The sequence below is a fragment of the Bos javanicus genome, chromosome 10 (assembly GCF_032452875.1).
Source record: "Bos javanicus breed banteng chromosome 10, ARS-OSU_banteng_1.0, whole genome shotgun sequence".
Lineage (NCBI taxonomy): Eukaryota > Metazoa > Chordata > Mammalia > Artiodactyla > Bovidae > Bos > Bos javanicus.
In genome coordinates, this window is record NC_083877.1 from 83,565,214 (window position 1) to 83,579,625 (window position 14,412).

The 14,412-nt window shown below is 46.7% G+C and overlaps 1 protein-coding gene across 19 annotated transcripts in view; it reads left to right on the plus strand.

Moving 5' to 3' along the window:
- The window catches only part of RGS6 (regulator of G protein signaling 6), a 625,171-nt gene that overhangs the window by 565,355 nt on the left and 45,404 nt on the right, over nucleotides 1-14,412 (plus strand). For all 19 annotated transcript variants that reach the window (XM_061429323.1, XM_061429321.1, XM_061429324.1 and 16 more), the window contains one exon: nucleotides 5,027-5,213. In XM_061429323.1, coding sequence (XP_061285307.1) covers nucleotides 5,027-5,213 — 187 coding nt within the window. The remainder of the gene's footprint in view (nucleotides 1-5,026; nucleotides 5,214-14,412) is intronic.

The following is a 14,412-nucleotide window of genomic DNA, read 5'->3' on the forward strand; positions in this document are numbered from 1 at the left end:
TAGGGTGGGCACCCCCACGGGAGACAGCTGTTTGCTCAGAGCCTCTAGAACACATGCAAGGTGGGACCTCCTGGTTCTGAAGCAGAGGGTCCCAGGGAGTGGTCTGGCTTGGTCCCTCTCTTTTCTCTGTGTGCTTTCCTAGAAGGGTGACAGGAACCCCTTGCCCCTTGCCACCTTTGCCCCCTCTCTTGCACAGCAAATCTTTTTTGTTTTGTTTTGTTTTTGGTTGTGCCGAGAGGCACGCAGGATCTTAGCTCCTGGGCCAGGGATCGAACCCACACCCCCTGCCGTGGAAGCACAGAGTCTCAGCCACCAGACCACCAGGGAAGTTCTACGACCTGCACAAGTCTTCATCGTCCCTGACTTGACCACCACTGCCTCTCGGCAGGGCACGAGTTAAAAATCAAAACCCGCAGCCAAGAGCATCCCCCGTACATTTTTTATGAGCTGTAACGTCTCCTGAGAGAACGTGGTTGTTCTTCTAACCTGCAGATTGATTATCCTGGTTCCACACAGTGTCAGCTGAAGGGAGAAGCAATTAAAGAGAGCGCAGGAGTGTTAGCAGTTTGTCCCGGAGCGCTCCAGCCTCCCAGTTGCCCCAAGTCCTAGGAAGACTCCGGGAGGTGGGCCAGGCCCGGTGGGCTTCCCCGAGAACCAAACACATGGTTCATGGGGACAGAGGTACTCACACGGCACTCAGACAACCTGTGGCATTTGGGCCACTACCTCGTGAATGTCACTCAGCTCGGGTGGTGCTGCTGGTGGTGAGATCCTAGCCCAAGCAGAGACCAAGTCGAGTGACAGCGGTTGTTCCTGAGTCTCTGTTGGCCAGCAGAGGGCACAGAGGCCCTTCCTTCTGCGTGGAGCTGGCTTTTCCCGGGAACAAACGAAAAGCTGGGTTTTTCTAACACATGACAATCCTAGTTGATGAGAAGATAGGTAAGCAAAGAACCAGGGCCTGGCCAGACCTCCTGGAAGGACGGAGCGCCGCCCACTGCTTCATGGTTCCCCTTGTTGCAGCCAGCCTTGAGGAGGAGACCCCATTCCATGTTAGCACCCTGGCCCCGCGGGAGACAGAAGGCCAGCTGGAGCAGCCCTGGATGGCCCTCAAGTCCCATCCCCAGCTGCTCGGTATGGGGTTGGGGGGGCGTTCTGAGCCCAGGCTGCCTCCCCGAGAAGGCCAGTTGCCCCCCCACCAGCATTCCTAAGCCAATGACAGGGATCGGATGTCGGCCCTGGGCTGCCTCCCCCATCTCTGCTGACTCCGGCAAAGCAGGACAGGTGATCTCCCTGGTACCCGCGCATCCGCCTAGCCTGCCAGTCGTGACAGCCCTTCTGCTGCCAGAAGCCACGGAGGCTAATGCAGGGTGGCTGATCCGGGGCCGCTGACAGTCTCTCCTCCCCGCTGGCGTCCTGGAGAAGCAGTGGTACCTGCGGGCTTGTGATAAGGGCAGGACCGGCGCAGGCCTCAGTGGGCCTCCCATCTGTCTGTAAGAGATGGGCGAGGGGCGCTTCTAGGGCTCTTTCAAGGGGAGGGTGGCCAGGCAGTCGGGGCTCAGAGCCCCGAGCTCAGGTCCGTGGGCTCACAGATAGCCAATACAAACCAAGCCTGTGAAAGTGAAAGTCGCTCAGTCATGTCCAACTCTTTGCGACTCCATGGACTATACAGTCCATGGAATTCTCCAGGCCAGAATACTGGAGTGGGTGGGTAGCCTTTCCCTTCCCCAGGGGATCTTCCCAACCCAGGGATCGAGCCCAGGACTCCCACATTGCAGGCGGATTCTTTACCAGCTGAGCCACAAGGGAAACCAAGCCTGTACTGAATTTCAAACTGGCACAAACGTTCTTCAAAGCCAGTGATGGGAAACACATATGGGATGTCAGGATAGGGTTGTGACGGCATTTTTACTGTCACCTGAGAGAGATAAGGCAGCTCATCTCCAAGGCAGATGGAAGGCCGAGAGGGTCCCCATGCGTGCAGGGAGAGAAGACTGCTGTCTGGGGGGTGTCATCCCTCTTCCTCTCCGTCCTCCCCGTCCTCGTCCTCCCCTCAGCTCCTCCTTCTGTTTCTCCTCCTCCAACATGCCTGTTGTTTCTTTTTATACTTTTTTTTTTTAATTCTTGGTTTTATATGATAAAGGGAACCTTTTGATTTTTTGTGTATAAAAGTTGATTAAATTTGATTCAGAAATTTCCCTTCCCACCCTCCCCAGACTTCTCTATACCCAGCTGAGTGATGTGCATTAATGTGGCTCCCAACTCATTCTGCCGAAAGGACCGCTGAGGCCTCAGGAACCATGGGGAGCCTGCGGCTTTCAGAAGCTGCAGGGTCCTCGAGGCCTCCCCAGAGCTCCATCTCAGAGCAGACTGAGACAAGGGACAGAAGGTGATGCCCACATGACCCTGACTGAGGCATCAGGAAATCACCTGGGTGTCCTCATTTGTATGAGAAATTGCAGAGTCCGGTAGGCTTGGGATGGACGCTGGCCCAAAGGAATTGCTTCCAGCCCAGGACTCAGCCAGAGGTGACTCCCTAGGGCTGCCAGGGACTCACCAAGCTGCACGTCAGTCCTCCTTCCAGGCCTTCCAAAAACCAACACTAGCTCCTCTCTTTAGAGCCGATTTCTTAAATTTTACCTGCCCATCAAAAATGGTCCTCTGGGAGAAGAAAGCCTTTGTAGGTTCTGTCTTCACCAGCTGACCATTTTCACTTGAAAGCACTTGGCCACCTCCTTCATTTCATGGCAGACCTTGTGGGAGTGGGGGGGCAGAGAGTCCAAGGGAACCTTAGGGAATGGCCAAGGGGGTAGAGGAGACCCCCCTCCCAGCTGAGCTTCAAAGACCCTTCTGAACAACTGAACAGTTAACAGCCCCCTTTGAACTCTGCCCATATCCCTCCCCGCTCCACCACCACCACCAGTCTGGACTCTGGTTAAAGACTGGCTACTGTTTCCCTCACCCTGGGTGGCCAGAGGACATGATTATGAAAGACCTGACGTGAGCAGAAACATAGAGGGCTGGTGTTAAAGGGCAAGTGAAGCCAACGTCAGTGGCCGGAGCCCCAGGCCTTACCATCCAGGCCCCTCCTGACCTGTGGTCACCATGAGGCTGCCCCTACAGCACAGCACCCACCCACGGGGCCTGAGAGTATTGCAGAGTTACACCGGGATGGGACGTGCTCAGACCAATCCACATACCCCTCCCCCTGCTCTGTACCCACTGCGCCCGGAGGAAAGAAAGGCCCAGAAAGATACAGCGATGCCAAGAGGGCAGCACAGCTGGGAGCAGGACTTCCTCATCTTCCGGTTGAGTGAAGCCGTCAAGGCTCCTCCCTGCCTCTTGGTCTTGGCGAGGAAACCATGAGGGTTTTCGTTAGCGAGATCATCAGAATCCCAAATGGTACATCAAGGAGAGAGTTGGAGCTCACAGAGCTCTTGTCTCGCACAAACACAGACCCACACGCAGAGACCACTCCCCCGGCCCCGCCCCTCAGTCTTCTTTCCTGGTGGAAATGAAGCTACGTTACCCGAGTTGGCCACTGGGTGGCACCATTAGGCCATGCACATGGCTCCACACACTTCTCTGAACAGCAACAGAAAAACATGCTTAACCTTTAAAAAAAAAAAAAAAGAGTGCCTCTTACTTTGGGTGAAATTCGATGACAGAATGAATGCACCTTCCTCCACGTCATGGTTCAGCTTCTCTTGTTCCTGCCCTTTCGTTGACTTGAGTATGTGTGATTCCCGTGGCTGCAGGAACCACAGAGCCAGGGACCTGTCCTCTCGTCTCATTGATGGGGAAACTGGCCTGTTTTGTTCACAGGACAGAAAATATGCCACCCAGACCTGAGTCCTGCTGAAATCCCTCTCCAGGGTTGCCTTGGGAACCATCGTCACGACCCAGGGAGCTGTTGTCCAAGCCTTGGCCCTGGCTGCTGCTGTTCTCAGCAGAAAAGAGCTCACAGTGCATGCCCAGCCCCTCCAGCACCATGCAGATGCTGAGGGATTCAGGAGAGGCAAATGTAGTCGTGAACAGGAGGCTTCTCTCTCCAGCAGTCCCTGGAGAATCTTTTGTAGAGGGATCCCCGATATATGTCCCTTCAGCTTTGTTCCAGATGAGCCCACCTGAAATCCAACAGACATTTTCTGAGCACCTGTGCTGCGCTGTGCTTAGTCACTCAGTTGTGTCCAACTCTTTGCAACCCCGTGGACAGAGAAGCCTGGTGGGCTACAGTCCAAGTCCAGTCCTTGCCTGGATTCTCCAGGCAAGAATACTGGAGTGGGTTGCCATGCCCTCCTCCAGGGAACGTGCCGAACACCATGCCCACATTGATGCTGCAAATAGGCTCAGTTTCTCCATCAACAGCATGTATGGCTGGGTCCTTCCAGCTCAAATATTCTTAATGGCTCCAAGATACTGTTGCTTCTGGGATCTTTCTTTCATTTGAATACCTCCAACTGATCCCCACCAGATATGGAAAAGGGACTCACATTGTCTGGGTCGTGGCTGCTATGTCAAACAGTGGTTCCCTCCCAAGGGTGAATTTACCTCCCAGAAGACATTCAGTAATGGCCAGAAACTTTCTGGTTGTCACAAGGGCAGAGAGGATGCCCCTGGAATCTGATGGGTCAAACCCAAGGTTGCTGCTACATATCTTTCTATGTACAGGGCGACTCTTACAACAGAGAATTATCCAGCCCAAAATGGCAACAGTACCGAGGCTGAAAAACCTTGAGGTAGAGAGAGTTTTAAAAAATTAAAAAAAAAAAAAAAAAACCTTGAGGTAGAGAAAAATCTCTTTTTGGTAACCGGAAGCAAGGCGATCTTCTAACATACATTTAGTGCAATGATGGAGCACCTTTGTGTTCTCAGCAGTCCCTGCAGCCTTCATGACCTGGGACATGGCTACTGGGACAGCTAGGGGACAAAGAGTGAGTGCCATGGGATGTCAGTTCCAGGACCACGTCCAACAGAGCAGCTACTGATGGAGCCCCTGGAACGAACTGTCCTTGCACTTCTGTTTCAGGTTCTGGTTGGCAGTCCAGGATCTCAAGAAACAGCCCCTGCAGGATGTGGCCAGGAGGGTGGAAGAAATCTGGCAAGAGTTTCTGGCTCCCGGGGCCCCAAGCGCAATCAACCTGGATTCTCACAGCTATGAGATAACCAGTCAGAACGTCAAGGATGGAGGGAGATACACATTCGAAGATGCCCAGGTTTGCTCATCTCATCAAACATTTCTGTCCCAAGATGTTCATGTGTCAGCTCCACTACCCCACTCCTTGAACACACATCTGAGGTGTCGTATGTAGTTATAATCTCAGCCTTTATTTATGAGGCCATCAATGGGGACCATTCCAGGTGGATGCACAGTGCAATTCCAGGAGGACTGCTTTCCTAAATGAGTTAGGTTATTACGTAGAAATAGAAATTTACCATTATGTGTATGTCTTTTCCAGGAAAATCTCAGAAGTGTTTTACAAAACCCAAAGTCCTATAGTAAGTCATAGTAAAATCTGGAAAGTAGAGCACAGCATCAGCAAAGTGGGGAGAGTGGGCTGGAGGGCCAGAGGTCAAGACCATGCTCATAACCACCGCCCTGCACTGTGACCGCCAATCCCACAGTGATGTTTGGGGAACACGTCTGAATTCCATGCCGTGTGCCGTGTGATGAGATACCATCAGAAACAGACCAAAGCCCCTGCCCTCGAGGAAGTTAAAGGCTAGTGGGAGAGAAAGGCAGGGAAACAGGCAATGTCACCAATAAGTGAATGAGCTCTGGGATGTAAGGAACCCATGAGTTGGCAGGCAGGGGGGTGACAGGGAAGGACACACGACTCTGCACGGCCCCGTTAGCACACAGATGCTGGTGAAGCTGGTGGAAGAAACAGAAGCCACCCTAAACGGCAAGCTTAACTTGAGGGCTGGGAGACGCCATCTCTAGAGATAAACATCAGATCCATTTCTCACTTCCTGGCCCCTAAGTTTTGTTTCCTCCCACCATCCCACACCCGGTGATAGGGCTTAAGGTTTTCCTCTGTCTCCTCAACCCTCTTTATCTCTTGCACCTGTGGGGTCCCCAGGTGAGAACTGCCCTCCCACAGCCATTATCATCTAATTTAGGAAACTCAGTCTCTGGTGCAGATAACGGCATGAGAAGAGAAATGGTGTCCTCGTCATCCCAATTTGCCTTGTTATTTGCTCAGAACTTCAGAATGGAAACACTTGGCAGCCTCAACACCACAACTGTCTTTCATGTGACCCCCTGGTCATGAGTTCCACCGAATGCCTGGGCCAGGTAGATTTGGTTTTGTAGAGTTCAGTGACTTAGCTTTACGAAATCCCGAGTCCCTCACACCCTTTGCAGCTTCAAAGTGAAATATTCAAGTCACAAGAAATCCTTTTTTTTTTTCTGATAGATTTTAGTATGTGTGTGTGTGTGTGTGTGTGTACCAAGCACATAGTGACATTATCCTGGTGAGGAGAATGATGGAGAAGCTTCATAAGTGATGGGGAAGCCCCGTGGGTGATGGAGAAACCCCGTGGGTGATGGGGAAGTCCCCAGATGAACACTCTGAAGCACAGTCCTCAACTCTCCATCATTCATGAAACATGTTTCATGTTTTTTGAGATGAGATGTTTCAAAGGTGTATTTGTCAGAGCCATCATACTCCCTGCCCAGTATTATCACTCTGAGCAAGATGTCAGAAAGGATTTATTTTAATGTTTTATTATTGAAACTTGTGGGCGTTTTTTATGGAAAAGTAGAAACTTTGTGAACCCTCATCCAGCCTCAACAATCATCAATATAAGACCGATCTCATTTTATCTGTGTCCCTGCCTACTTTTTCACCATTAGTTTTAAAACAAATCCAAGACTTAACCATTCCATCTGTAAATACTTAGGTATATATCTCTAACAGAAACTGACCCTTTGGTCTTAACATTCCCGAAATACCTTAAGAAATTAGCGATTATCTCTTAATATCATCAAATGTTGTGCAACTGTTCAAGTTCATAGTATTTCCTAAATGCCATTTTTAAATTCTTATTCAAAATCAGAATCCAAATAAGGCCCACACATGTAGCTCGCCTTGTCTTTTAAGTACATTGTAATCTACAGGCTGCTTTTATGTTCTCCTCACCCTTGAAGTTTATTGAAGGAAGAAGTTGGGTCTTTTGTGCTGGAGAGATCCCGCAGTCTGGATTTTTCTGTTTGCAACCTTGTGTTGCTATTTAATGTGTCCTACCATCTGCATTTCCTATAAATTGCTAGTTTGACTTAGATATTTAATCAGATTTTAGCTTGATTTTTGTGGGCAAAACTACTTCCTAGACTGTGCTGTGCTCTCTTGTCAGAAGGCGTATGATGTCTAGCCATCTCCCTTTGCGGTTTTCGCAGCCACTGATGCTCATAGTTTAGATCTGTCAGTTAATTAGGGGTTACAAAATGATGTTCTAACCCTGTCATTCTTTCTTCATTTATTAAGTGAAATACAAGTAGTCAAATATATCTACTGTTTGATTATTTAGTAATGCAATTCACATAAGATGGATGGAATATATGTTTGAATCATTTCCTCTATTTGCCAATTTTAAAAATAATGAATAGTTTACTGTCATCTTCCAATGATGACCAATTAGGGTGTTTTTGTGTGTTTGTTAGTATCCTTGTAAACCCATGGGTTTAAGCATATTTGCTATGTTTTAACGCATTTTGTTTATTATTGTTATTGCTGCTTGCATTGTGCCATCTCTGGCCAGTTGGCTCCTTCTGACATGACCCTGGTAGTCTTTGATGTGATCCAAATATCAGGAAAGCTAAGATGATCCAGCCCTTCCCCAGATATGGAATCAGCTAGTTCTTCAAGAATCTAAGAATCCCTTGTTTTTGTTAGTGGGAAATATTTTTAGAGACGATAATCTGGGCATTTGGGGGCACTCATTGTTCCTGGGTTGGTTATCAGTTTTAGACTTTTCCAGTGGCCAAAACTAGGAAATAGGTGGTGGTTGTTTCTGATGAAAATACATCATGAATCATACTGATACTCTGCATTCAAATTCAAAACTACAGGGGATTTTATTTAACCTCTTCTTTCTTAGGTCTGTGTCCCCTTTTTCTAGAAACCTGATTCTCAAAGGCACTATCAATGACAGCGTTAGTTCTTCATGTCATTTGCTTTATCCTCCATTACCACAGAGCAGCCTCAAACTCACAACGCCAACGAGCAGCAGCAGTAGTATAATCATATCAGTAGTACTCAGTCATTGCCTGGTTGGTGGCACTCGTGGTAAAGAACCTGCCTGCCAATGCAGGGGACAGAGAAGATCCCTTGGAAGAGGGCATGGCAACCCACTCCAGTATTCTGCCTGGAGAATCCCCACGGACAGAGGAGCCCCATGGGCTATAGACCATAGGGTCGCAGAGAGTCGCACGTGACTTAACACACACATTTCAAGTGTGGAAGCACCACAGTTTAGTCAACTGACTATTGAAATTTAGTCAATATGCCTATCAAATATTTCTTGACATTTATATTGTTACTAAGTCAAGAAGTATTTGATGGGAAAGCTTGGGAAGTCAGCACATCATGCCTTGACGTGCTTCTGGATATACAGCCTCCATTAGCACAGTTCTCTGCCATTTTTCAGGTAAATACTCACAAATATTGGGTTGGCCAAAAAGTTCCTTTGGTTTTCATTAACATTGTACAGAAAATCTCCAATGAACTTTTTGGCCAACCCAATGTATTGTGTCTCCTTACTGAAGTAGACTAGACATGTAGATACCCAAAGAAAGCATTTGTAACCTCCTCATCATCTGTAAGGACTGGGATTCTGTGACTTCTAGTAAAGCACTCTTCCTAAACCGGTTTCTCTTTTCAGCACATTCCGTTTTGTTTCTCAAGTGTGCTTTCATCGTAAGTACACCAAGTGCTTCTCCCTAGCACTGTGACCTTGGGCAAGTTCCTTCAACTCCCTGAGTTTTCTTCCCTCATCTGTACAGAGATACAATGGTACCTATGCTGTGGAAAGGGAATTAGGTGAAATAAAACGTATCAACGACTAGCAGTGTCTGGCCCACAGTAAAACATTGCAAGTTTGTCTTATTAATGTCATTAATATTCTTTTCTTATACTTTTGTGTTTAACAAATTTGCTTTAAAAAAATTCACATAACTGTATGTAACCTTAGTACCCAGAGATAAACCCTGTTCTAGTACTTTTTCCTCTCTCTCAATTCATGTGTATAGAGTGGCTGTGCAAATAGGTTGATTCTGTAACCTGTCTTTTACACTAAGAGTTGGTTTAAAAGGCTGAATTTCTTCTGTGAATGGCCAGACGGTTTAAATTTTGAGCTTTGTAGGTCATAGAGTCTATATTACTGGTACTCAGTTCTGCCATACCAAAACAGCTACACTGTCATAGTGTAACAATGGAAAATACATCAATAAGTGGGCACGGCTGTGTTGAAAACCTTTATTTTTGGACTCTGAAAGCTCATGAAACATTATTCTCCTTTTGAGTTTTCTCAGTCACTTAAAAATATAAAAACCATTCTTAGGACATAAAGAAGTAGACAGCGGGGGCAGAGTTTGAGATCACTGTGCTGAATAATCTACCGTGAAAATCATTGAAACATTTCAAGAAATCCAGAAAGATAGAAGATAACGGGTTGGGAGCCATTAATCTTTCATTTGTATGGGAGAGAGGGTTAGAGGAGACCTTGGTATAGTAACAGTAACCCACCAACCTCCATGAGTGTTTCTGCATTGGGGCTGAGTATTCTAGAGCCCGCGACCGAGGGGAAGTCAGTCGGTAAGTACCATGATCCCCACCCTGCCTGGCCAGCCCTGCTGCCTGCACTGGCTGCACAGGTGTGACTTCAAGGTTTCCAGGTAAGGGGGAGAGGGCTAAAATCCAGCCAGAACTTGCTCTCAGATCTCCCAACTTGCCAGTCAGGTCTACTGCTCAGATAGCACTGCCCCTGGGTTATCAGAGCTGAGGGTCTGGTTGTCATGCAGAGACCTGGAGAAACTCTGGTCCCCAGAGAAAATCCCCAAGCCAGGGAGCAGGCTCTGATCCTAGCCACATGCTCTGTCTAGGCCTGTAGGATTGTTCCTGTAAGTCCTTTACGCTTGCTTGTGGTCACTCAGTTTGCCCATCTGAGAAGTGGGAATGATGACACCTAAGCCCTTTGGAACACTCCCCACTGGGATCAGAAGCCACCCAACAGTAGTCAAAGAACCAATAAACATGTGAATATCTGGGGTCAGTAGCTGGAGTGAAGACTGAGACACGGTTGTGGATTCATTTGAAATGGGCCCCCGGGGAGGGGGTGTAAGCTCTCTCTGAGGGTTTTGTTTTTTCATGTGACCACAGGCATTGTTACAGCAAAGTTAATTGCCTGTGTTTGCTTCCTGTGGAAATATCCCACGAGACGCCCTGTCAGCATGGGCCCAGCATTTGCATTTGTGTTTTGCCTATCCATTTGGCTTCTTTGAAAATTTGGGCCAAGATCAAATCTTCCATAAAGGTCTGTGGGGCTGTGACCATAGCCCTCAGCTGTTTGCTGTGTTGTTCCAATTTCACAGATTTAGCTTCGTGAGGGGAGAAAAAGAAGAAAAATGAGCCATGGCTTTTTTTTATGGACTCAGTTCTTTATGCTAGGGATTGAGTTCTGTTCTTAATGCTGGGGCATCAGGAGAGCTACATTGCCACCATTTGCCTTGTCATCTCAGGCAAGGATCTTGACGATTTGTTCCTTTTCTCATCTGTAAAATGGGGATGATGTCTTCTCTAAGCCCTCTAAGGGTTTTTGAGAAATCAAATGAGCCAATAGCCCTGAAAACTCTTTGAATAAGTGCTATATCCTTATATGTGTGAACTCACAAAAATTAATGGCTTTAGTATTTCCTGAGGTCTCATAATTCCAAGCTAGATCTAAACTCCCAAGATGTCTGCTCTTGGAAGGAGTTCCTTATGGGGAAAAGCAAAAATAAAAGGTATGTAGGAGCCAGATCTGGGGCACCTTGGGTGTCTTCCTAAGGAATTTGAATTTTCTCACCCTGAAGACAGTAGGAAAGCATTGAAGGCTTAGAGCTGAAAGAGGAAGGATCAAACGGTGGTAGGCAGAGCAATAGGAGCCAAGAGAGACCTGAATCTCGGGGCGTGTTGTCTGAAGCACTGCTGGTGGGTTTCGAGGAGAGAATGAAACCACAGGAAGTATCATGAGCCTAAGGCTTCCTCCTAGGGCATTCACCTCTTCCCAGAGCCTTTGCAGGTGGCAGGAGGCAGGCGGGAGTCAGCTGGCTGGTACACAGGCTGCCTGGCTTCAGTTTTAAGTCTCAGAGTATCTGAGAATGTTGAAGCCTGGCTTGGAGAATTTTGAGCATTACTTTACTAGCGTGTGAGATGAGTGCAATTGTACAGTAGTTTGAACATTTTTGACGTTTGCCTTTCTTTGGGATTGGAATGAAAACTGACCTTTTCCAGTCCTGTGGCCACTGCTGAGTTTTCCAAATTTTCTGGCATATTGAGGGCAGCACTTTCACAGCATCATCTTTTAAGATTTGAAATAGCTCAACTGGAATTCCATAACCTCCACTAGCTTTGTTCATAGTGAGCTTCCTAAGGCCTACTTGACTTTGCATTCCAGGATGTCTGGCTCTAGGTGAGTGATCACACTATCATGATTAGCTGGGTTGTGAAGATCTTTTTTGTATAGTTCTTCTGTGTATTCTTGCCACCTCTTCTTAATATCATCTGCTTCTGTTGGGTCCATACCATTTCTGCCCTTTACTGTGCCCATCTTTGCATGAAATGTTCCCTTAGTATCTCTAATTTTCTTGACAAGATCTCTAGTCTTTCACATTCTATTGCTTTCTTCTATTTCTTTGCATTGATCACTGAGGAAGGCTTTCTCATCTCTCCTTGCTATTCTTTGGAACTCTGCATTCAGATGGGTATATCTTTCCTTTGCTCCTTTGCCTTTTGCTTCTCTCCTTTTCTCAGCTATTTGTAAGGCCTCCTCAGACAACCATTTTGCCTTTTTGCATTTCTTTTTCTTGGGGATGGTCTTGATCCCTTTCTCCTGTACAATGTCACGAACTTCTGTCCATAGTTCTTCAGGCACTCTGTCTATCAGATCTTTGTGAACTTCCAGATATTCAAGCTGGATTTAGAAGAGGCAGAGAAAAACCAGAGAGTAAATTGCCAACATTTGTTGGATCATCGAAAAAGCAAGAGAGTTCCAGAAAAACATCTACTTCTGCTTTATTGACTACACCAAAGCCTTTGGCCATGTGGATCACCACAAACTGAAAAATTCTTCAAGAGATGGAAATACCAGACCACCTGACCTGCCTCTTGAGAAATCTGTATGCAGATCAGGAAGCAACAGTTAGAACAGGACATGGAACAACAGACTGGTTCCAAATCAGGAAAGGAGTACGTCAAGGCTGTATATTATCACCCTGCTTATTTAACTTATATGCAGAGTACATCATTAGAAATGCTGGGCTGAATGAAGCACAAGCTGAAATCAAGATTGCCGGGAGAAAGATCAATAACCTCAGATATGAAGATGATACCACCCTTATTGTAGAAAGCAAAGAAGAACTAAAGAGCCTCTTGATGAAAGTGAAAGAGGAGAGTGAAAAAGTTGGCTTAAAGCTCAACATTCAGAAAACTAGGATCATGGCATCTGGTCCCATTACTTCATGGCATATAGATGGGAAAACAGTGGGAACAGTGACAGACTTTATTTTTGGGGGCTCCGAGATCACTGCCGATGGTGACTGCAGCCATGAAATTAAGACACTTGCTCCTTGGAAGAAAAGTTATGACCAACCTAGACAGCATATTAAAAAGAAGAAACATTACTTTGCCAACAAAGGTCCATCTAGTCTAAGCAATGGTTTTTCCAGTAGTCATGTGTGGATGTGAGAGTTGGAGTATAAAGAAAGCTGAGGGCCAAAGAATTGATGCTTTTGAACTGTGGTGTTGGAGAAGACTCTTGAGAGTCCCTTGGACTGCAAGGAGATCCAACCAGTCCATCCTAAAGGAAATCAGTCCTGAATATTCACTGGAAGGACTGATGTTGAAGCTGAAACTCCAATACTTGGGCCACCTGATGCGAAGAACTGACTCATTTGAAAAAACCCTGATGCTGGGAAAGATTGAAGGCAGGAGAAGAAGGAGACGACAGAGGATGAGATGGTTGTATGGCATCACCGACTCAACGGACATGAGTTTGAGTAACCTCCAGGAGGCTTGGCGTACTGTAGTCCAAGGGGTCGCAAAGAGTCAGACACAGTTGAGCTACTGAACTGAACTGATCTGAGGATGTCCCAAGAACTGTGTCACTGGATCCATTGAGTCACTTGTCCATCTCCCCACCCATCCATTTCATGAACATTCATTCTCCCATTTGAGTTGAGAGACCTTGACCTGTGGGCTGTGAAGTTCTACACCAAGGGAAATGGCAAAGGACATAAGAGGCCTGGATGACTTTTCACCACTGGGCACAGCTTGTCCAAGAGCACATCATTCTTTACAAACCAAACAAAACAAGCCTAAGAAAATGCTGCATTGAGATTGAATTGGATTGGAAATCTGTCTGGCAGATGGATTGGCAGTTGAATCTGGTGGACCAGTCCAGCCTGTTGACTTTAGTCCCTGCAGGTTCCCATGTAGGTTTCCTAGGTGTTCAAGCCCCTCTGCTTCCCTGACCTGCAGTAGCTACTGAGATGCCCCATCTAGACCTGCAGTGTCTAGGCTTCCAGCACCTCTGGATTTGAAGTTCTTCACTGGGAGCAGTCAATTGGTTTTCCTTACCTTCTATAAATCCCTATGACACTAAAATAATGCTCTGCAAACAGTTGTGGTTTAGAAAAATTTTTTTCTTGACAATTTGGTCCAGAATGATAACAAACTCAGCTGTACCTATCATTTAAAAAAAAAAAAAAAAAAAAAGGCAATTTGTTCCTTGGCTTTCCATTCGGAAAAGTCTTGCCACACGACCTTGGAAAGTACATAGAGGAGGTGATTGACAAATATCAGTTGAATTCAATTTCTCCAATATGCCAATTCAGCAAAACTTGGAATATCTACTAAGGGTCAGATGTTCTAGACTCTGGGAATATACAGATAAGTAGGCTTTTCTCTTAAGCAGACCCCAGTCTAAGTTACCGAAACTCTACTTGGCCATCATCCATGCATGGAAAGATCAAAGACCAACCTCAAGGTCAAAATGAGGTCAGGGTGATATAAGAGCTGAGAAATACACCATCAAGTTACACCCACCGTGAGCAGACAAAAAGCCTCAAGTCTAGAGTCTCTATTCTTACCTAAATGTAGATGTTTAGAAGCAACTTGATTAAGGAATGAAAGTCTTCTAACATTTGCTTTGTTG